The 25,768-nt window shown below is 36.3% G+C and overlaps 1 protein-coding gene and 1 pseudogene across 1 annotated transcript; both read right to left on the bottom strand.

Moving 5' to 3' along the window:
- Positions 1 to 834: 834 nt before the first annotated feature.
- On the bottom strand, positions 835 to 1,751 carry LOC128693763 (cuticle protein AM/CP1114). Its single transcript, XM_053783616.2, has 3 exons — positions 1,675 to 1,751; positions 1,276 to 1,520; positions 835 to 1,177 (listed from the first exon to the last, which is right to left on the bottom strand). The coding sequence occupies exons 1-3, from the start codon at positions 1,681 to 1,683 to the stop codon at positions 961 to 963; spliced, it is 471 nt and encodes a 156-aa protein (XP_053639591.1). The 5' UTR covers positions 1,684 to 1,751; the 3' UTR covers positions 835 to 960.
- A 5,179-nt stretch (positions 1,752 to 6,930) lies between these two features.
- Positions 6,931 to 22,731, bottom strand: LOC128693766 (uncharacterized; annotated as a pseudogene).
- Positions 22,732 to 25,768: the final 3,037 nt, after the last annotated feature.

Raw genomic sequence — 25,768 nt, 5'->3', positions numbered from 1 at the left:
TGACAGTCGTGTGAATCATGATCCTCGAAAATTTCAGAGAAGAGGAAGTTACAGGCAGTGTAAATATTATCTTAATATCATTGTGAAGTGTGAAAATAATGTAAAAAAAAAATCGAACTATTTAGTTCAACTTGAAAGCCAACGATATCTTTTCTGTAGCCCACATCAGTAAAAATGGCAACCCCTTAAACGTATGTCTTAATGGACACAAGTATATACATTATAGCTCTATACAAATGCTTATATTTCATGCGCCACTACTAGCAGGGGTCTGAGGGCATGATTCCACGAATCACAGTATGGAAAAGAACCATGTTAAGAAAATTTTTCCCTGATGTATTCAATACCAACATACACGAGATACATTGCACATTTATTTTGGTGAAAAGAGCATCAGTTTGATACATAAATATACGTTATTATTTTTGTTGCATTGTTTTAAAGTTGACCGAAGGCACATTTAAGAAATATTAAAATGATCTAACTTAGCATTCCAGGTTATACATTTATACAACAATTATATTATGAGGATGCATTTAAACAGTTTCATAAATTAACAGACTATATATACAAAGGCTAAAATCTTTGCAAGAAAATCCGCATGTCTATATACATCATTTACTTTAGTATAAATAAGCAGCAGCAGCAGCAGAGTAGTCATTTATTCAGGAGCGCCGTAAGTTCTGGAGGGGGCTTTCGCCTCCTCGCGGCTATAAAATTTGATAATAATAATAATAATAATAATAATAATAATAATAATTAATTAGTAGTTGTAGTAGCAATAGTAGTAGTATAATTATTAGTGTCACTTTATCACCAAGAAAAACATCTACATAGCATAACTTTCTTTATTTTCACTTTTTATAAATACACAGGCTGAAAACATCACAAGAAAAGCCACACACAGAATATTCAAATGACAGTTTCTTTAGTATAAATAATCATTAGAAGACTAATCATTTATTGTGGAGCTCCATAAGATCTGGATGGGGCTCTGGCTTCCTCGCGCTCGCGTTCAGCATCTTCCTTAGCAGCGAAGGCAATCTGCTCTTGAACGAACTCAGGGATTTCATGGGGGAACTCAGGAGCCACTGGCAGTAAGTCAGACTGGGGTTGGAAGCCATTCTCATCGGCAACATAAGACAGAGAGACTTTTGTGCCGTCAGGAGCTGTGTAACTGTTGGAAGCATATTCATGAGACACAATGTTAAGTAAGAAGTTTTTAAAAAATGCACATGCTTACAAAAAAAAAAATTAATGTACATGAAAACTTACGAATATTGTCCAGATGATTCTATTGCACCCTCGGGACCGGTGGGAGCTCCAGATTCTGACAACTGGATGCCGTCACCAGTCTCTACCGAGACGGAGTAAGTTCCGTCATCTTCGTGGACACGTTCGTCCTTCAGGATTGGAACATGCTCTTTAGAGTCATCATCACCGTAGCGAGAAGGAGATGGAGCTGGGGCTTCGTACTGGGGGGCAGCAATGGCCACAGAGGCCAGCACGGCAAGAACTACCTGCAAAATACACACAAGATTTAATATGTTTAAGATTATGTACTTCAACTTCATAGACAGACTATGAGTACACTTTTAAAAAAGTAACCTCTTCGGCTAATAATATTCGGCGAATATGTTTTGTCATATTACATCAAATAGATGGTAAACTTACTAACTGCATGACGCTTGACTTAAGATGGAACTGATGGTAGACTTATGAAGAGCGACGCTACTTATAGGTCGATCTTGGTGACAGTTGCCATTTGCTCGTACTACTTGTACCTCCAAGACAAGTTCTTTTTTTTTTAGATGGGCCAGTTTATTTTGCTAAGGATTGTCAATCATGTGCGTCATTAATTTTTTATGCATATATTAAACCTCCCTGTTTTGAATGTATAATAAGACTGGGGAAGAAAAGTCTATCATTGCATAGTGCAAGTATTGTTACGTTACTTAGCAATGGCTGACGTTAAATGCATTTGTTCATGAGGGCTCAATAATATTACGAATGTAAAAATCACTTGGCGAATTAAAGAGTCAACATGTGTTAGTGTAAACTGCATCGAGTCATTTCCCTTCTTTTCAGGTGGGGAAGGGAAATGTTCTGATGCTACGAAAGAGCCCGCGGCCAGGTCCTCGACTAGATTTCAGGATGGATCAGGGCTGTGATGAACCAGGTTGTTACCTTAGACCGCCCGCAATCCAATGTATGCACCACAGCCCAGCTGATCGGGTACTGACTTTAGGTATCTGTCCAGTCCACTCTTGAAGACATACAGGGGCCTATTGGTAATTCCCCTTACGTATGATTGTTTTTTTTTCGATGAACTCATTGCACCATGTCTGCTTAATATTGCACACTGTCTACTTAGTATTTTGCTTTCGTAGGGAATGATTTATGTAGGCTGATTTGGGACCAGACCCTTAGGATTTTCCAGGTGTAGATTAAGATGAGTCTTTCTCGCTTGCTTTCTGGGAAGCACAACTCAAGAAACTTCAAACTAATGTACAACAGTGTTCTAATCTAGAGAGAACAAGTGACTTAAAGATGGATCATCGCTGGCATGGCATCCCCTTGTTTTGAAAGTTCTCATTATCCTATTAGTTTCCTCACAGATGTGACACTGGCACTATTGTGACCTTTGAAGGTAAAATTCTCTGACATTGTCACTCCCAACTCCTCTACATCAGTTTTTCTCTCTATTGTATTGTTAGAATTTGTTGTATACTCCATTCCAGTTATTATTCCCTCATGTGTTCCATAACGGAGCAATTGAATTCTGACCTCAAAGAACATCGTATTGTTTACCGCGGCCCATTGGAAAACTTGGTTTATACCCGCTCGGAGATTTACTCTGTCCTCAATGGATGAAACTTTCAAGCAGATATTAGTATCATCTGCAAAGGAAACCACAGTGCTATGGTTTCATATCTGTCTATGCCAGATAAAAGAATGAGGAACAGAACTTTTCACTGTAGGAGCCTCCGACATAACTCTAAGGGTTCTAATGGTTGGAATGTTAAAGATCCATCTGCCCACTTTTCCAGTTATTCCTATAGCACGCATTTTATACACTATTACACCATTATCGCACCTGTCGAAGGCTTTAGCAGTGTTCTTGATAGTTTTTTTTTTAATAAACGAGTATTTACAAGCTTTCGTTTAAGGGTGAATAATTTGTTACATTTGGAAATGTCAGGTGGAGCTGCAAGATAGTTAGAGGTTGCCTGGATGAGAAGGTTGTCAGGAGGCAGCAGCTCAACTTCACCACGAATCTATATCAAGGTCGTTTAATACACTTTAACTGCTCTAGTTCTCTCCATGAGGTATTAAATGTGCATATTTGTGAGTAGTAGGTATTGTTTAAAGCTTGTGAGGTATCCTAATTCAAATCCTAGTGTGGACACTCACGTAATGTTGTTGATTCTCAGCTCCCGGCCTCGCCTCTCCAAAAATGCCGCAAAACTCAACTACCTGTATAGATGTGGCTGATGTTTTCACAACTACAGATCACAACAGTATGTCCGTATGTCAGCTGACTCAGAGGTCAGACTAAATGGTTCTTCTAATTTCCATTCACTTTATTCTTCAAATTACATCTGAAAAATTCAATTATCTCAAACATAACATCTTTGCTACGTTAAATCTTCTTGGTGACACATTCATTGTTCATCGCAAACTAGGTTAGGAATTAAAATCCACCACTATACCTACTTACCAACAAAGTGTACATTTTATCTTTTTGTGTTCGTAGCATCATTTGTTCATCAAGCTCTATACACAAAGATTCCTACACCGCATGATTCCTAGCTGAAGTTTGATAATAAGAAAATGTGAAAAACATACCAGGGATCAAACCAACGTACAATTAATTTTAGGTCGACAGGTGCACTGACTTAGCCACATTGTAATCTTCGGTTTTGTAATGTTAAATGATCTCAAAAAGATACGAGAACTTGTTTATGAATTCGAGAGCTTAGTAAGATGCAAGGTTAAAGTTAAACTGTCTTTTGGGAAAGAATACAGTGGGTATGAATGATTGAATTCCAGAATTATTTTTTTATAGAATATAAAACGATATGAGAAAGGGTTATAATATGAATTACACGATTGTAGATAAGAATGGAAAATGCTGATATATATTAAGCGATAGCTTAGAGAATTTTCATCATAGTTCAAGAGTAAATGTTTTGGAAGACTTTATTTCTAAAACAGGAGACATTGTTGCGGAGACTCAATAGAACTGTTTGAAGAGATGGAAGTAAAAATATAAAAAGGAAACTTTTCATTGAACAGTGTCTGGCTATAGTCAATACATATATAAATATTTTTTTAAGAAGAAAAGAATATATATATATTAAAAACGAAGACTGCCCGTTAAAGCAGTTTGCTAGACAGTATAGTTAGGTAAATGGTTGAAGGCTGGACGTCTGGATGTGTACGTTTTAGAGCAATAACTGACATATTAGGTAATTTACAGAGGTAGCTAGAGGAAGAGTAAGATGTAGGTGAAACACAAGAAGAATAGTGATAGTGGATAAAAGGTAAATAACAGACTGAACCAAAGAAGACGATGAGTGAGTAATATGAGCAGTTGTTGTGAGAAAGCTGAGCGGGAAAGAGGAAATATGAGATGAGGTTGAAGAGAAAAGAAAAGGAGAAAGAAATGTGGTAAATAAAAGTAAATTAAAGAAGGTTTTTATCAGCAAAATTTGCTGGGAATATGAAACAGTTTTGCAGATTGATGAACAAAGAAGCCAAATTAAGCAAATAGACTTTGCAGTTATGTGGGTAAGTAATGACATCTTACAAGTGGCAATGAATGCATTGGGGAGATGAAGAGATATTCTTAGTGAATTGCGAAATGTGAAGGCTGAAACAAAGATTATTTTAAACAATCTGGCAAGATTTCCTTAAATATCTATGGAGAAGGAAGAAGCAAGAGCTAATGGAAGAGAAAGTAAGATAGTGTGCAGTATGAATGAAGATAATTCAAAGGTGATGGAAAGGATTAAATTTGAGATTCTGAAAGTAAGAGGGAGAAGGGTATCGAAACTGCTGATGATTTTTTTCTTTCAAATAAGAATGAAAGTAGGGTATTTATGGATTAGTCCAGAAAATGTATATTTTTTGAGTATAAAGAGGAAAATAACGAGAAAGTACTGAAGAATAAAAGGGAAATATTTCCATTGAGTGTACTAGTTAATAATAAAGCGAGAATTATTATGAAAAATTTTGGGGGAATTGTTTACACACTATGTGATGTGTTAAACGTGTGGGTTACTCTAACTAGCCGGGCTACGGGAGAATATAGACTTAGGAGAAAATAAATAGTAGAAATACTGAGGAAAGATTTAGAGAGGAATTGGGGTGTGTTGATTAAGTATTTGCCTTAAAGCATGGGATATAAAACATGAATTTTCAGACGACATTGCTAATCAAAGTGTTTCTTCTAGATTAGGAAAACAAGTTACAGAGGTTGGTGGAAGAATTTGAAAGAGTGTACTAAGGATTAAAGTTTAAGCACTGATAGATAGAACAACTGATTGCAGGAATAAATTAGAGACAAACTGACTGTATTTTTTTATTTACATTTCCGAGTCTATTCCTCGGCAAATTGGTCTATAAAAATTCTACGTGAGCAACATAGTAAATAAAAGAAAATAGAAAACAGAAGTATTAATGACTCTGAAGTAATATATAAAATGTATTGGAGTACAGTAGTAAAGTTAATATTATTGAATAGGTGTGAATTATGATCACTGAATGTTGCAGCAAAGAGGAACTACAAGTAGTGCATATATCTTTGATATCATTTTGAAGTATGAAAATAATTCATTTCAACTTGTAAGCCAAAAATATTTTTTTCTGTAAATATTTGGAATAGTTGTAATTTTCAATGGTTTTATTAGGTTTGTTTTGAAGCTAATAAAAATGCATGGGTTTCAATGAAAAAAGCCTAGAGATTTGTCTTTTATTTACAAAATTAATATTTTTTAAACTATTCTCTGTTACTAGGATTTGGAAGGCAGGACTTATCTGGAAGAGAAGTTAATAATTTTAACTACAACAATTAATGTGAGAATGAGGTTAGTGATTATGAAAGTGGTGAGGAGTGAAGAGGGTAATGAGTAAATAGTGCTAGTTGATAGGTGAACAGAATTTATTTTTTCAAGGACTAGGAACACAGAGGAATTGAAAAATTTAGATGGGAGTAATATTTCGTCTAAGAAAGTGAAAGGTAAGGAGAGGGCCAGGAAAGGAAGAAGTACAGTAGCAATGTTATTATTGCATAGGTGTGAATCATGATCTTTGAATGTTGCACCAAAGAGGAGGAGGGACGCAGTGCAATATCTTTGATATCACAATGAAGTGTCAAAATAATTCAGTCCAACTTGTAAGCCAACAATATCTTTTCTGTAGCCCACAATATGAATAATAGCAACCACTTACACTCCTGTCTTAGTACAAGCCACTGTCTACAGTATAATTCCATTAGACAGCTAAGATTTCAGTCAATATTTCAGCCAAGGGTTCAATGGGACGCCTGCAGAGTACCGTTTGACAAAGGCCCATGATACATGATTTTTCCTCTAACTGGTGCAGTGCCATTAAGCAATATATGTATTGCTCATTTCAATTTGTTGAAGAGAGCATCAGTGTAGTGGTTAAATATAAAACACTCTTGTTGTTTAACTCTTTCAAGGTAGACCGACGACACACTGATGAAAGATTCATATTATCTAGTTTAGCATCCCAGGTAATCTATTTATACAACAGTTATATTAATGTTTTACTAAATGAGAATGCATTATAAGAATTTTATAAATAAATTATAGATACAAAGTCTAGAAACAAGGCAATAAAATCCGCTTGTCTATTTACATCATTTAAGTTAGTATAAATAATAAGCAGCAGATTAATAATTTATTGAGGGGTGCCGTATGATCTGGAGCGGGATCTCGCCTCTTCGCGCTCGCGTTCAGCGTCTTCCTGAGCAGCGAAGGCGATTTGGTCACGAACGAACTCAGGGATTTCGTGGGGAAACTCAGGAGCCACTGGCAGTAAGTCAGACTGGGGCTGGAAGCCATTCTCATCGGCAACATAAAACAAGGAGACTTCTGTGCCGTCAGGAGCTGTGTAACTGTTGGAAACATATTCATCAGACACAATGTTAAGTAAGAAGTCTTTGAAAATGCACATGTTTGCCAAAAAAAAAGGATTAATGTACATGAAAACTTACGAATATTGTCCTGATGATTCTACTGCACCCTGGGGACCGGTGGGGGGAGCCAGACTTGGACAATGTGATGCCATCACCAGTCTCTACTGCGACGGAGTAACTTCCGTCATCTTCGTGGACACGATCGTCCCTCAGGATGGGAAGATGCTCTTTAGAGTCATCATCACTGTAGCGAGAAGGAACGGGGCAGGGGCTTCGTACTGGGGACCAGCAATGGGCACAGTGGCCAGCATGGCAAGAAGTACCTGCAAAACACACACAGTATTTAATATGCTTAAGATCATGTAATTCAACATCATAGACAGACTAGGAGTACCCATTTAAATAAGTTGCCTCTTTGATTAATAATAATCGGTAATCAAGTTTTACAGCAGTTTGTCTTAGTTCATCAAATGGAAGGTAAACTTACTAACTGCATGATGCTTGACTCAAGATTGAACTGATGGTAGAATTATGATGAGCGCCACTACCTATAGATCGAGCTTGGCGACAGTTGCCATTTTCTCTTATATTATTTGCACCTGCAGGACAAGTTTTTTTTTTTTAAATTGTTACACTTCTCTCTTTTATAAATGCTACGAAACTGGCAAAAGAAATGTCACCCTAGCGTAGTGTAGTGACTGATTCCTTTTACACTGGTCAGTTCTGGCTGGCGTCAGATACTCTTGTATAGTAACGTATAATAATATCACGAATGTGATATGACTTGGTGAACTGAAGAGTCAAAATATGATAGGGTAAACTGTAACAAAAGTCATGCTCTCTCTCTCTCTCTCTCTCTCTCTCTCTCTCTCTCTCTCTCTCTCTCTCTCTCTCTCTCTCTCTCTCTCTCTCTCTCTCTCTCTCTCTCTCTCTCTCTCTCTCTCTCTCTCTCTCTCTCTCTCTCTCTCTCTCTCTCTCTCTCTCTCTCTCTCTCTCTCTCTCTAAGGAAAGGGATGAGGGTGTCCTGATGCGGCGAAAGAGCTTTTGATTTGAGGAAATGAAGCTACCTTCAAATTATTAAGTCAAACCTGATGGCCTTCCATTTATAATTATCTCGTCTATGAAGAGGATGGTCATAATAGCCGTAAATAATTGTAACAAACTCATTGGCGCTTGACTGAAGGAATATTTTATATCAAGAAACTCATGCAATAACTGAAATGCAGTAATGCATATATTTAGTGAACATTTGTGATATGAACGGAGAACTAAGAAACATTCAACTTTGTAAATAAAATATATAACATAAAGAGAATACCTTTCTTCCACACCAGAAAAAATGAAAGTAGGCAGACCCCCCCCCCCAAAAAAAAATGCAGGAAATATTCACTACAATACTATTCGTAAAACAGATGTTGTGTCAGAAGCACACATGCATCACGTTTAAAATGATCCTTCGAACTTAAACGCCCCCACCCCTCTCCTGATTGTAATCACTGTACTACCCTCCTCCAGGACTCGGGTCCGGCTATCCAACTTTTCTAAATCTCTTTGTAAAAGCTACATTACTTGCACTCCAGGAGCACGCCAACTCCTTGGAACCACAGTATTCTCTCACTCCGATATAGCACGTTCACATTACCATATAAAATGCCTTATGAAAATGCTATATGAAAATGCCTTCACACCCTCCCTCCATTACATCCTCATGCGAGCTCTACCCTATCTTCCTTCCACCCTGAATTTATTTACCCTCTTTGTAATCCTATTCTGTTCCATCATCTTTAAAAGTCCAAAAGAGTGAAACAAGGTGAGACTGGACGAAAGAAAGAAATGTGAATACTAGAACATAAATTTAAGTTAAAAGTGATAAAAGTTTTGCAGACGTAGGTAATATGTGAAAGCACATACAGTAAATACCTTTAAGAGCCTATTGTAATGTGATATGAAAAATAAGTTGTATCTTTCTGAAAACAAACAACTTTGTTTGAAAAACAACATATGACTAGTAAGTCCCAATAGCAGTATGTGTTTATGTGTCCTTGACAGTTTTTTTTTTAATAAACGGGTTTTTGCACGCAGTAGTTTAAGGGTGAAGAATATGTTACACTTGAAAATGTCAGGTTGGTCAGAGGTTGCCTGGATGAGAAGGCTGTCAGGAGACAGCGGCTCAGCTTCACAAGGAATCTATATGAAGGTCGTTTAACACTTAAACTGCACCAGTGCTATTCATGAGGTGTTCCAAATGCATATATTTGCAATGTGAGTAGAACTAAAATGTTTCATGAATTAGTTTTTGCCTATTGCTTGTAAAATATGATAATTTAAATCTTAGTGCTTATACTCACTTAAGTTTTCTTACCTAATTGTGGTTGCAGGGGTCGGGGTTCAGTCCCTGCCACCGCCCCATCCGCTGCGTGATCCCTATCGTACTTGTGTACAGATCACGACTCTACCTTTTCGCTGTTTAGGTCATTTCACTTCCTGACCACTCTTGTGCTAAACGATTGTTTCCGAACATCCCTGTGATTTATCCATGTTTCTATCTTTTAGTAACATACGGGAATCTTCAATAAAGATTCCCAGTAAAGATTCCCAATAAAGATTCCAATATGTTGCATAAGTGTCTCATTCTTCAACTTGTCGGCTTTCAAAACCATTCATCACAACTGTCAGACACCTTTGGACGAAGACCTACTTCGACTAGTGGATGATACCACTATGACCCTACCTCCTCCCGCTTTGCCTCACCTGACTACAGTATATATGGCACGTCTACGGCCCTATGCTGTACATTCTACAAGACTGATGGACTGAACACATCGATTCCAGGCTGAGGGACTGATTACCTCAAACTCCTCCTCTCCTTATACCTTTCTGCTTTGTATTGGACTGATGAAACCACTGTGTGGCGAAACGTTTCCTCAATAAAGATTCCCTTTTTCCTCAATAAAGATTCCCATATGTTGCATAAGTGTCTCATTTTTCAACTTGTCGGTTTTCAAAACCATTCATAAAAATTTCTATTAAACCAGCCTCCTACAGAGGTTTCCCCTGTCCACAAACGAAGTTTGTGTTAATATCAAAATAAACATTTTCACTTAATAGGTCATGGTCTATATTGAAAACAAAGTTTTAGTTTTAATTAGTAATAAATGCTTTGAATATAAACCAATTAATGTACAGTATCGTATACGAGCTATCACAATGTATTATGAAGCTAGTCTGGAAAAAAACCTAGCTACTGAACTATCGAAATTACGTGTCACACTAACTGTAACAACATATTGTCAAAACCTAAAAATCAGTAATCAAGTAGGAATAATAATATATTTGTTTTTCTCTGCCAAATTTGTGAAAAAAAATACAAATTTCGAGGTTAAAATATGATATATACTGCGTGAGGAGGCTAGTACACCAACGGGAAGTCGTATGAAATTAGCTCTGAAGCACTCACACCATCGTATATCTTCGGATCACGGTACAACACCTTGCTCTGCTAGGTGTGTGATTCTTGTATGATTGTATGGTCCCGTGGGTTAGAGCGTCCTGGAATTTTCGCTCACCATGAGGCGGACTAAAAGAACACGAGTTCGAACCCCCGTCTAGTCGCAGTGTTGTTATTGTACATATAATATATATGTATATATATATATATATATGTATATATATATATATATATATATATATATATATATATATATATATATATATATATATATATATATACATACAATTGATCACTACATTGACATTACAGTTTATAAAAGTAGATACAGAAAACTGTGCAAGAAAATCGACATAGACAACATCCAGAAATCGGTATTAGATAAATAATTGTTGGAGGAGCTCCTAATTTATTGAAATGGTCTCTGGCGTATTCGTGCTCAGAGAATGTGTTTTCTTCATCAGTGAAGGTGATGTGCTCGAGCACAAAACTGCTGTGTTTTCTTATGTATGTGACATTTATTAAAAGTGCATAATTTTTTTTCCGTAATTTAAGGTTGGAAAAATCGTCACACCTGTAAACCTCAGTTGAGGTTGAGAAGATGCAGGATAGTCATAGGTTGATAGGTTGCCTGGGTGACCAGGTTGTGAAGAGAGAGGTGCTCTCCTTCACCAAGGCTGTCTTATTGAACATTAAAATGGTATAAAATACCGACAGGTTGTTAGGTAAGACACATATGCAACAGTTAGGTATCTTTATTATGAAACGTTTCGCCTACACAGTAGGCTTCTTCAGTCAAGTACAGAAAAGTTGATAGAAGCAGAAGATACTTGAAGACGAAGTAATCAGTCCATCACCCTTAAAGTTTTGAGGTGGTCAGTCCCTCAGTCTGGAGAAGAGCATTGTTCCATAGTATGAAACTTTTCTGTACTTGACTGAAGAAGCCTACTGTGTAGGCGAAACGTTTCATAATAAAGATACCTAACTGTTGCATATGTGTCTTACCTAACAACAAGGCTGTCTTAGTACATCAGAGTTTTATAATTAATGAATGCTTTAGTACTCTTTTCAAGGTACTCACACGTGCATAAAATTTGTAAAAATAGATTATATATTATTGTAACCACGAACGAGTAGTATTTAATTAATAACAACAACACTGCGACCAGACGAGGACTCGAACCCATGTCGTTTTGGCCTGCCTCATGGTGAGCGAAAATCACATAACGCTCTAGAATGAAATTAGATCTGAGACACCAACACCATCATATGTCCTCAGATCACAGTAAGACACCTAGCTCGGCTGGCTGCGTGATCTTTGTAGGATTGGGTGGTACTATGGGTTAGAGCGTGATTTTCGCTTACCATGAGGCGGGCCAAAACGATATGGGTTCGAGTCCTCGGAAATCGTAGTGTTGTATATTGATTAAATACCACTCGTTCGTGTTTACAATAATATCTATATTGCTTCAAACAATCGCAGATGGGCGATCTTAACTATGCAAGACAAGCCACGGGAAGAAGGGGGTGGAAATCTTTAGTTCAAGTACTTTCACACATCTCAGTGCGTCATCAGGAGCTATGCAATGTTGCAAGGGAGCAACCAAAGCAGGGAGAGAGGTCTCAGAGTAGCGTAGGTGTCACCGGCCACGGTTACCCTTAGACTGGGTTAGTGGTCGGTGCAAACCCCACCCAACCATCATCCCACCCACTACTACCCATATGGGGTAGGGGTGTTTCTGAGATATCAAGTATGAAATTATAAGATATAAAAAGCCAGTCCTAAGTTTTTTCTAATCGTTTATAACAGGTCACGTTGTTTGAGAAAATAGGTTTCTCGTTAGATACTGTAGACATGGATAGCTATTATTCTGTGCGACTTTTTCAAATAATGAAAGAAAGGAATACAATGTGCTCCTCACCCATTCAAATGTCCTGCTCTGAGGTACTCGAATGTTCTACCCATGTACTCAGAAGTACCTCTTCCTAAATATTGTCAACTATTTTCTCAGTGGCTGTTAATATGCCATACGTGGGGACTTCTATTGACCTTATTTGAATGAATTAGGCGATCTATTTTGGAGTCACCAGCAAAAATGTTTATGTCGCTATTTATTCCCTCTTCAGTGTCGTTTATATAAATAGTGAACAACAGTTTATATATATATATATATATATATATATATATATATATATATATATATATATATATATATATATATATATATATTTATATATATAAATATATATATATATATATATATATATATATATATATATATATATATATATATATATATATATATATATATATATATATATATATATATTTATATATATATATATATATATATATATATATATATATATATATATATATATATATATATATATATATATATATATATATATATAGATATATGTCGTGCCGAATAGGCAGAACTTGCGATCTTGGCTTAAATAGCAACGCTCATCTTGCCATATAGGACAAGTGAAAATTTGTGTATGCAATAATTTCGCCAAAATCATTCTGAACCTAACGAAAAAAATATATTTCACTGTGTTTGTTTAGTATTAAATTATTGTAAACAAATCTAAAATATATTTAGTTGGGTTAGGCTAAAATAAATTATTCTTGTTTTAATAAGGCTAGGTAAGTTTTCAAAGATTCTTCTGGAGTAAAATTAAAAATTTTTACATTAAAATTAATGAAAAATATATATCTTTAAACGTATAAGAGAAAATTTTAGAAAGGACTTAATTTTAAATGAGTTCTTGCTAATTGACCAGTTTTACACATTTGGCACGACATATATATATATATATATATATATATATATATATATATATATATATATATATATATATATATATATATATATATATATATTTATATATATATATATATATATATATATATATATATATATATATATATATATATATATATATATATATATATATATATATAGATATATGTCGTGCCGAATAGGCAGAACTTGCGATCTTGGCTTAAATAGCAACGCTCATCTTGCCATATAGGACAAGCGAAAATTTGTGTATGCAATAATTTCGCCAAAATCATTCTGAACCTAACGAAAAAAATATATTTCACTGTGTTTGTTTAGTTTTAAATTATTGTAAACAAATCTAAAATATATTTAGTTGGGTTAGGCTAAAATAAATTTTTCTTGTTATAATAAGGTTAGGTAAGTTTTCGAAGATTCTTCTGGAGTAAAATTAAAAATTTTTACATTAAAATTAATGAAAAATATATATCTTTAAACGTATAAGAGAAAATTTTAGAAAGGACTTAATTTTAAATGAGTTCTTGCTAATTGACCAGTTTTACATATTCGGCACGACATATATATATATATATATATATATATATATATATATATATATATATATATATATATATATATATATATATATATATATATATATATATATATGTCGTGCCGAATAGGCAGAACTTGCCATCTTGGCTTAAATAGCAACGCTCATCTTGCCATATAAGGCAAGTGAAAATTTCTGTATCCAATAATTTCGCCAAAATCATTCTGAACCTAACGAAAAAAATATATTTCACTGTGTTTGTTTAGTATTAAATTATTGTAAACAAATCTAAAATATATTTAGTTGGGTTAGGCTAATTAAATTGTTCTTGTTATAATAAGGTTAGGTAAGTTTTCTAAGTTCCTTTTGGTGCAAAATTAAAATTTTTTACATCAACATTAATGAAAAAAATATATCTTTAAACGTATAAGAGAAAATTTTAGAAAGGACTTAATTTTAAATGAGTTCTTGCTAATTGACCAGTTTTACATATTCGGCACGACATATATATATATATATAAATGTATATATATATATATATATATATATATATATATATATATATATATATATATATATATATATATATATATATATATATATATGTGTGTGTGTGTGTGTGTGTGTGTGTGTGTGTATATATAATATATATATATATATATATATATATATATATATATATATATATATATATATATATATATATATATATATATATATATATATATATATAGATATATATATGCATATATGTATATATTTTTTTTCAACAAATCGGCCGTCTCCCACCTAGGCAGGGTGACCCGAAATGAAAGAAAATCCCCAACACGAAAATACTTTCATCATCATTCAACACTTTCACCTCTCTCACACATAATCACTGTTTTTGCCGAGGTGCCCAGATACAACTGTTTAGAAGCATATATAAAGATACAATATAAAAAGTGACCTGAAATAATATAATAAACTCCCTATAGAATATAATATCAGGCCCCAATTATATATATATACCGTCCTATTACACATTCCTCCAAACTGCCAATATCCCAAACCCCTCCTTTAAAGTGCAGGCATTGTACTTCCCATTTCCAGAGCTCAAGTCCGGCTATATAAAAATAACCGTTTTCTCTGAATCCCTTTACTAAATATTACCCTGCTCACACTCCAACAGCTCGTCAGGCCCCAAAAACCATTCGTCTCCATTCACTCCTAACACGCTGATGCACGCTTGCTGGAAGTCCAAGCAAAAAACCTCCTTTATCCCTTCCCTCCAACCTTCTCGAAAACGACCCCTACCCCGCCTTCCTTCCCCTACAGATTTATTCGCTCTCCATGTCATTCTACTTTGATTCATTCTCTCTAAATGACCAAAGCACTTCAACAACCCCTCTTCAGCCCTCTGACTAATACTTTTATTAACTCCACACCTCCTAATTTCTCCACTTCGAATTCTCTGCATAATATTTACATCACACATTGCCGTTAGGCTGGACATCTCCACTGCCACCTCGCTGCAGTATTTACAACCCAAGCTTCACACCCATATAAGAGTGTTGGTACCAATATACTTTCATACATTCCCTTTTTTGCCTCCATTGATAACGTCTTTTGTCTCCACATATACCTCAACGCTACACTCACCATTTTTCCCTCATCAATTCTATGGTTAGCCTCGTCCTTCATAAACCCATCCGCAGACACCTCAACTCCCAAATATCTGAAAACATTCACTTCTTCCATACTCCTTCTCTCCAATGTGATATTCAATTTTTCTTTTTCTAAATCATTTGATACCCTCATCACCTTACTCTTCGCTACGTTCACTTTCAACTTCCTACCTTTACACACCTTCCCAAACTCGTCCACTAACCTTCGCAACTTTTCTTTAGAATCACCCATAAGCACAGTATCATCGGCAAAAAGTAACTCTGTCAACTCCCATTTTATATTTGATTCCCCATAATTTAATCCCACCCGTCTCCCCAACACCCTATCATTTACTTCTTTCACAACCCAATCTATAAATATATTAAACAACCATGGTGACATTACACATCCCTGTATAAGACCTACTTTTACCGGGAAGTAATCTCCCTCTCTTCTACACACCTTACCCTGAGCCTCACTATCCTCATAAAAACTCTTAACAGCATTTAGTAACTTACTACCTATTCCATATACTTGCAACATCTTCCACATTGCTTCCCTATCCACTCTATTATATGCCTTTTCTAAATACTTAAATGCAATGAAAACTTCCCTACCTTTATTTAAGTACTGTTCACATATATGCTTCAATATAAACACTCTAAAGCCTCCTTGCTCATCCGCAATCCACTTTTCCTGGTATACTCAGTGAACTTATTCCTCTATAATTTTTACAATTTCTTTTGTCCCCTTCCCTTTATATAAAAGAACTATGTATGCTCTCTGCCAATCCCTAGGTACCTTCCCCTCTTCCATACATTTATTAAACAAAAATACCAACCACTCCAACACCATATCGTCCCCTGCTTTTAACATTTCTGTCATGATCCCTTCAGTTTCTGCTTCTTTACCCCTTTTCATTCTACGTAATGCCTCACGCACCTCCCCCACACTCACATCCTGCTCTTGTTCACTTCTAAAAGATGTTATACCTCCCTGGCCAGTGCATGAAATGACCGCCTCCCTTTCTTCGTCGACATTTAAAAGTTCCTCAAAATATTCCCGCCATCTACCCAATACCTCCAGCTCCCCATCTACTAGCTCCCCTACCCTGTTTTTAACTGACAAACCCGTTCGTTCCCTAGGCTTTCTTAACTTGTTTATCTCAAGATAGATATATATATATAGATAGATAGATATGTGTGTGTGTACTTACCTATTTTGTGGTTCCAAGTGTCGATTCATAGCTCCTGGCCCCTCTTCTTCACTGATTGCTAGTAGGTCCTCTCTCACTGCTCCATGAGCTTTATCAAACCTCGTCTTAAAACTATGTATGTTTCCTGCCTCCACTACGTCACTTTCTAGGATATTCCACTTCCTGATAACTCTATGGCTGAAGAAATGCTTCCTAACATTTCTTTGACTCATCGGAGTCTTCAACGTCCAATTGTGACCCCTTATTTCTGTGTCCCATCTCTGGAGCATCTTGGCTTTGCCCTCCTTGTCAATTCCGCTCAGTATTTTATATGTCGTTATCATGTCTCCCGTAACACTCATGTCCTACAGTGTCATCAGGCCGATTTTCGTTAACCTTTCTTCGTAGGACAATCTCCTTTGCTGAGGGACTAGTCTTGTTGCAAACCTTTGCACTTTCCCTAATTTCTTGACGTACTTAATCAGGTGTGGTTTCTCAACTGGTGCTGCATACTCCAATATAGGCCTGATGTACATGGTGTACATAGTCTTGAACGATTCCTTACTGAGGTATCGGAACGCTATTCTTGCGTTTGCTAGGCTCCCATATGTTGCAGCAGTTTTCTAGTTGATGTGCACCTCAGGAGATGTGCTCGGTATTATACTCATCCCAAGATCTTTTTCCTTGAGTGAGGTTTACAGTCTTTTGCCACCTAGCCTATACTTTGTCTGCGATCTTCTTTGCCCTTCCCCGATCTTTATGATTTTGCATTTGGCGAGGTTAAATTCAAGGAGCCATTTGCTAGACTAGGCTTGTAGCCTATCCAGGTCTTTTTGTGGTTCTGTTTGATCCTCATCCAATTTAATTCTTCTCATTAACTTCACATCATCCTCAAACAGAGACACTTCTGGGTCTATCTCTTCCGTCATGTCACTCACATACACAAAAAACAGCACATGTCATAGGACTGACCCCCTGTGGAATCCCTCTCGTCACAGACGCCCACTCTAACACCTTGTCACGTACCATAACTCGTTGTTGCCTCCCTGTCAGATATTCTCTGATCCATTGCAGTGCCTTTCCTGCTATGCGTGCCTTCTCTAGCTTTTACATTTCCTCTTATGAGGAACTGTGTTGAAGGCCTTCTTGCTGTCCAAGAAAATGCAATCTATCCACCCCTCTCTCTCGTGTCTTACTTCCGTTACAAAGTCATAAAACTTTAGTAGGTTTGTGGCACAGGATTCTCCTTCCTTGAAACCGTGCTGGTTGTCGTTTATAGGTTTGTTTCTTTCTAGATGTTCCACCACTCTCCTGATGATCTTCTCCATGACTTTGCATACTATACAAGTCAGTGACACAGGTCTGTAGTTTAATGCCTCGTGTCTATCTGTCTGTCTGTCTGTCTGTCTGTCTGTCATATCTCAGACCAGTTGAGGACTGATGCCTCCGCAATGACCCCCTAGCCAGCAGCGAGTGCATGTACACATTATTATATACTGGTCAAAGAAACCCCATAACTAAGGGTGCTCAGCAGATACTAAACGATGTTTTCCATAGCACTAGGCTGGTGTCAACTTATTTCATATCTTCGTTCATATGCTGGCCGCCGAAAGATATTCTAAAAATACTTATTGAGCCACACAGAGAGAAATTATTTACAAATATTTTACCTCAGACTTGGAGAAGACTTGGACCTCACTGCTTGATTATAGTGGTCCTCAAAGTTCTCTTGGCTCAAATAAAATTTCACTAATACTCATAGTACTATAACTATATTCACAGTACTATAACTACTTAATCATTGCCTTTCTTTTGTAGCTCTTAATGAATCTAGCAGTTCTGTCATGTTTCATCGTAAATCCAGTTATCTTTGTATATAGTTTCTAATTAATTCAGTTATAATGAAAAAAATCCTAGAGAATTACGGCAAACTTCTGCCTCTGTATCTTGAAAATTTTTACAAGTTTTTCCCGAGATTGATCTCTATATTTTATCGTCTTTCTTTCTCTCCCAACTCTACAGCTTTCCTCTGATTTGGGTATGTCTATTCATATTTTGATCAGCAATCGTTGTATAACTCCATACTAATTTAGAATTTATATTTCTTACATCGTCCAATAGAAATGAGTCTCTGGCTTCGTGAATATGTAATGACTTCATTCAACTTGCAGAATGTAAAATACTGGAAACCTGCTCAAAAGAGCCATGCCACCCAGTTGTGGACGGGAGAGATATAGTGGTTCAAGCAGACCGAGAATCGAACCTCCACTACTCCCTCCATTAAATGACTCACACGGTTCAGAGAATTAATTCCTTTAAATATTTGTACTGCAGCGCTGAATGCTCTTTAATGTACTTAACATTAACATAAAATTATTAATAATCTATATTCATTGTAGCTTGAAACAAAATATTTCAGCTCTAAATGTACAGTTTAAAGGCAAAGGATTTTTTAGTCATAAAAAACTCTGTGGCGAACAAAACTTTGTTGGGGTTTTCTTAAATTCATAAAACGGAGTGAGTGGAGTGGTAGGAACAAGACTTACAAAATACAAAGAAAAATAGCAATAAAACGGAGTGAGTGGAGTGGTATGAACAAGACTTACAAAATACAAAGAAAAATAGCAATAATTACATGAAAACCTTTTGCATTCAAATGTGGGCTGTAATTTCAAACTTTGAATTCAAAGCATCCTTTCAAGAGAGACGCCTCAATGCCGGTGAAGGGCTCTTGATCCAAAGAAACGAAGCTGCTCTCCTTATTCTTGGACAGAATATTATAGCCTCCTATTCCCCAGTGCTTTAGTGTTCCTCCCACTAACTGTATTAATAATTCACCAGGCTAACAGGAGAACATACAGTTTTCATGGGACGATGTAGCTAGAGAGCTTGAGGTGCTTTGAGCAAGGTTCTCCGAAGTTTATTACTTTCAAAGGTAATGAAGAATTTCATTATTTTAATGTATTATTTAATACTTAATGACAAACACAATATAATAAATACATAATATTTGCATATATTCGCAGGAATAACCGCACAAAAAAATATTAATGAGTATGACAGATTATGGCGAGAATGTGAGGCCGCAAGCACTTTTGTCGAAAACAATTACTGTGGAGCACTATAGCTGCCAGAGGGACTAGAGCGGGCCCGGGCAGCGTCTTCCTCAGCAGCAAAGGCGATCTGTTCCAAAACAAACTCAGGAATTGGGTGGGGGAATACAGGAGCCACTGGTAACACGTCAGACTGGGGCTGGTAGCCGTTCTCGTCGGCAACGAACTTCACCTGAATGTGACTGCCGTCAGGTGCTGTGTATCTGAAGAAAAAAATTTTTTTTTAATTTGTACATATGTGTTATTTAACCTCAAAAATGTTTAAGCTTTCGTATGCATAGATGTTTTTTCATTGAATTTTAATTGGTACTCACGAGTATTGTCCTGCCTTGACCACAGCACCCTCAGGACCGCTTGGAGCGCCAGACTGGGACAGGCTGATGCCGTTGCCAGTTTCAACGTCAAGGTTATATCTTCCGTCGTCTTCGTGGACACGATCGTCCTTCAGAATAGGCACAACCTCGCGAGAGTCATCGTAACGACTAGGAGCCGCAGGGGCGGAGTACCCTTGTGGGGCAGCAGTGGCCACAGCGGCCAGTACGGCGAGGACTGCCTGTAAAATTTAGATAATAACATTAATTTATTTTATATAGTGTTTATCGTGTACCTAGTGCTTTATACACAGAGAAGTATATATATATATATATATAAGAAGAGAAGGCATATCAACCAAGTTTTCATGGTAAGGGAGAACCAACATATTTTTAGTTGAATAAGGCTGGTTGTCACTTTTTGGACAAAATATGTTTGTTCTCCCTTACCATGAAAACTTAGTTGATATGCCTTCTCTTCTTAAGACTTTTAATATTAAAGTTGCATTTAAAAATCTTGATACAGTAAAAAAAAACTTTTGATGAAGAATTCCCCCCAAAATGCTAACGGATGTGTCTATAAGATTCCTTGTAAAATTTGCAATAAAGTTGATTACGGTCAAACTGGTAAAAGTCTCGAACTAAGATTAAAACGACATAAATATAGTATTAGTACTGGACAAGATTCCAATGCTCTATTTATTCATGTGAGAGATTTTAACCATCCAATTGATTTTCAAAAAGTTGAGAAAATTGTACCAAGCAAGTCCATGGTCGACAGGAATATAACTAAATCTTGTTTCATAAAAAGTAGTTTTGAAAATAATATGAATATTTCCTTTGGTTTATATAAACTAGATAAGTTTATAATTAATAGAGTTTGGGAAGAATTTAATAATACATTGGACAAATAATAAATCTTAATTCTTGGGCAGAATAGTTTGTTTGTGGGTTGCTGTGAAAGACCTGTCTAGTTGGGCCAGCGGGCCTGCTGGAGTGTTCTCTTTCTTATGAGTCGTGCGTCAGGTGTTGCTTTGTTGTGGAATGTGATGGTGAGGTGTGGTCTAGACCCTTTATATGCCTTCCTTTGATGCATTACTTTTATTGTTTCATGATAATGTAAGTAGTCACGAAAGCGCTTGGAAACTCGCTTTTCTTTCACAGTTGATGTTGTGCATATTCTGAAATCACCTGTTTAGCGTGATCTTATTGTGTGTATATATATATATATATATATATATATATATATATATATATATATATAGTGTGTGTGTGTGTGTGTGTGTGTGTGTGTATGTGTGTGTGTGTGTGTATGTGTGTGTGTGTGTGTGTGTGTGTGTGTGTGTGTATGGGCAATAAGATCACAGTAAACAGGTGATTTCAGAATATGCAAAACAACCACTGTGAAAGAATAGTGAAATTCCAAACGCTTTCGTGACTTCTCACATTGAAAGACATATTTACATGAATTAATGTGACTTACAAAATTAATATTTTTCTATCAGAAGTAACTTACCAGACTGACCTGCCTACTGAAATTAAAATTATACTGATCAATCCTTCCTAACTTGTCTAATGTGAGCCCAAATTAATTAAAACATAAAAAAAATTAATTTCGAAATATTAAGATAGATTTTTACCGAATTATTGCAACAGTGACTGTTTTTCATCTGTTTCTCTCTAACGATATTTGATGGTTACTCTAGTTTGGAAAATTCGGCTTAAAAGCATGGCATATACTTCAACTATTATAGAATTAGTGTTATAGCTATTGTAGTTGCTGTTATTATTATTATTATTATTATTATTATTAGTTACACTATGTTTATGAAGAAACATTAAACCGATAAGGGTTACACACCGTCCGACAAAATGGGAGGTTTTATCCCAGATAAAAGATATTGGTCGAATTCCTTGAATTAATGGTCCTTCACCAAGATCAAGTCACCTCCCATAAATGGGTATAATAGAAAGTGTAAGTCTGTACGAAAGTTCATTATAATTGAATGTATAATCCCAAGTGAAAGCTTCATATTTTTTTTCCTAGAGTTATATCGATTTCGTGTACTAACACGTGAAATTCAAATGTTTGCATTAATAACAGCCATTGCAAGCGTGAAAATTGTGTAGATTTCAATAGAGTCAAAACTTTTAAATAGTCAATGCAACTCGAACTGTCAAACCAAACTTGTTATTTTATTAAATTTCAAGAGTTACTAGCACACGAGTCATTAAAGATTCATGTAACCTTAACACCACCATTCAAGGATAAATTCATCCCTATCATAGGTATATATGTTGAGAGATACACATATGTTAATGTATATAACTTTGTACACCGAGTGACTCGTATACTTACTAAATGCATGGTGATGGACACAAGAAGGAAGTGGTGTCTGAATCCCCGTGGCGCCCGTATTTATAGTCCAACCGTGGTAACCAATAGTTGCCAGTTGTGCTGAGATGAGGTCTTCACAAGCCAGTTTTTGTTCCTGTCTTATTTTCGGACACACGTGAGTGGAATTACGTGAATTACAAATTACTGATACATATTTTCAGCACTCAAAATAGTTTCCATTGCTTTATGTAGCGTTCCCTTGAGATTGTCTATCACATGCTGGTAGTTGTTTCAAATATATAATATAGCACTGACTGAATAAATGATACTTATGTTACACGGCTTTATTGAACCTCACTAAAGATAGGCTCATCACACCTTGTCTGCATTGCCATGAACTTTAAACCGGTTCTTGCGTATGAACGTTTTTCTTTTACTTTCATCTCGTGAGAGGATGCACGTCAAAATAATATGATGAAGAGTGTTGCAAGAGTGGAGAGCACAAAACGCGGGAATTTCACTTTACAGTAATATGTAACACAAAGTAATATGTGACACAGTAATATGTGACACAAAGTATGTGCACTGTTTAAAACGTATTCAGAGACACTTACATGTGCACATGTGAACGTGGCTGATACATACATACGAAGGTACACACGTACATAACCACATATATACGAAGGAAAACACGAATATTTGCATAAAATATACTTTCTTAATATTATATCGCTCTTCTCTTCATGCGTTCTCTTTTTTTTTTCAACATCATTCAGGTTTCTCCCTCTCTCTTATCAAAGTATCTTTTATATCTTGTTTGTCAAATATTTTTATTCGAAGCTTTTTTTCATCTATTTCTCCGAGGCTGTTGATCCCTACAGTTTGCACTGGAGGTCGACCCATCTGTAATTTTAACACATCGGCCGTCTCCCACCGAGGCAGGGTGACCCGAAAAGAGGAAACACTTTCACAATCACTCTTTGGTAATCCTTCGTAATGGATACCCAGGACTGAAACGTTCTCTAATAAATATATCCTAGTGTTTGCTCAACTATCTTTCTCAACAAATATTCTTTCCTTAACCGTCTTGACAGACGCTCCTCCAAACTGCAATATCCCCCCTTCTTCTCCTTCAGAATCCAAAATGTGTACTCATTTTCCTCAATTTATTCATATCTTGTTGAGATTTGCATTCATTTTTATTTTTTTAACAAATTTTTTGGGGGTTATTTATGGTAAGAACGTAAGAAGGAATGAGAACCGCAGTAAGCCTACTGGCCCATGTTGGGTAAAAGGACAGACACATCTGCAACTAATGTGACATGTTACTGAGGCAATATTTCGATCTCCAGGAGCGAAACTTTTCCAAAATTAAATGTCACATTCGTTGTACATGCATCCTTTCAATTAATATTACTACTGGCCCATTTTAGGCAGGTTCATCCCAAACCCACTCATGTACGTGTCTAACAGATTTTTAAGGTTACACAAGTCGTTTATATAAATTATTATCAGTATTATCATAAGTAAGCGCTAAACCTGTAAGGGTAATACTGAGTCAATAGAATTATATTCAAAACAGGAATGGGGCAAACGCCGATAATTGCGGCACATCATTGGGCCTACTAATTTGTGTGAAGAAAATAACAGCAGGCATACTGGACCATACTAGTCAATTTCAAGTTACACCCTCTCAAGAATGAAGAAACACTGCAGAACGTCTACTAGCCAAAGCTGGTTAAGTCCAACTCACATCCACCCACAACACCCATTCATGCATTTGTCTAACCTATTTCAAAACTACACAACGTTTTCTAAAATATGAATTCTAGAGAAGGACAGATTATTTTTCTCTTTTCTCTCGTTTATCTTGCCGATCTTGCTGATTTAATATACTGTCGTCCTTACCAGCATTTACCCAGTGTTTAACGTTTATCATTTGGACAGATCTGAAATACAGTTCTTACCATCTGTACAGTATTTGGATTAGCAGAGGTAGCATGAGAATAATTTTATCCAACACGGTCATGGGTTCTTAGCCTTTTTTTACGATTACTGACCCTCATTGGATGGCCCAATATGTCCACATACCCACTTCCCCAGACTGTCGAAATCATCATCTTCATCATAGGTCTTATTAGGTACCAGTATGACTTCAAATGTTGTCAGTATGGATAGCTAGGAACACAACTCCAAGAAAATAATAGGGATTTTATCTTATTTATTTATAGAAAAACGACAAACTGTTCAGAGATCGAGTCCCATACCGCCATTATTTGGTTCCCATACCAACAATGGATATGGATATTCCCGGTTAAGAACCTCTGCGATAGAGGTTACCCTTGAACCACCGAGTCTGAATAGTAAGCTAGCGGATATTTCTGGTGAGTGTATCCATAGAGTTATCGGCTATTTAACCTTCACCATTGTTCAGCTAAGCCATATATTGGGTCGACACCTCGGAACGGGTTGCCTACTGACAAACGTCTTTGTCAGGTGATTTCTCCCCTAACGAATACATAAAACGACATGTTTTCACTGTTTTCAACCAATCATTGTGAGTTGCCGTCTGGGTCTATGCAAGTTTTTGTTTAGTAGTTCCCGTCGAGACCTGTATTTTGCTCAAGGTGAAAACCTCATCTTTTATATGCTAAATATGTTGTGTTTTCTGTATACTAAACTAACTTATCCTCTTTATTATGAGTTAGCCGTTCTTTTTTGTAAAGAACTACCTGTGACAAGTTTCGAGAGCTTTTATCACCTCCCACCTTCCTCAGTTGGAATGGAGCCAGGCTTTTCTGCTGAATGCCCATTCAACCCGTCCTTTGCTATTAGTGGCATACTGGCCCACATCCATTACAGCCTAGTTGATCTAGAACTTGGCAGGAGTGGTAATCCAGTTTCCTTCTGGAAACTTCTACTTACGTTCCGGCAATATTTTTCATATCTGTTGGCAGCAGGTTCAATGCTAACTTAGAAGCTGGATACTGGCAGTGTTCTCTTATTGTTCCCTTATTGTCTAGTTTACACTTATTTAGTTAACTTCCTCAACCTCCTTAGTTTTGTCATAATGGTCCAGTAGTTGGGAAAAGCATAGTCTTACCTCTCCAAATCTTATGTTGTATAAGCCATGCTATTCCATAAAATTTGTAATTTAGCGTCTCACTACACTTTCAATGAAGTTTTTGATGGACTGAAGAAGCCAC

This window comes from Cherax quadricarinatus, chromosome 34 (assembly GCF_038502225.1).
Source record: "Cherax quadricarinatus isolate ZL_2023a chromosome 34, ASM3850222v1, whole genome shotgun sequence".
In the NCBI taxonomy this organism is placed as follows: domain Eukaryota; kingdom Metazoa; phylum Arthropoda; class Malacostraca; order Decapoda; family Parastacidae; genus Cherax; species Cherax quadricarinatus.
The sequence above is the reverse complement of the archived record's forward strand: the minus strand, read 5'-3'. Positions and strand labels throughout refer to the sequence as shown.

Coding starts and splice junctions, on each gene's coding strand:
- LOC128693763 (XM_053783616.2), bottom strand. Junction 1,178..1,275: donor GAATCATCTGGACAATATTC/GTAAGTTTTCAT, acceptor TGCTTCCAACAG/TTACACAGCTCCTGACGGCA.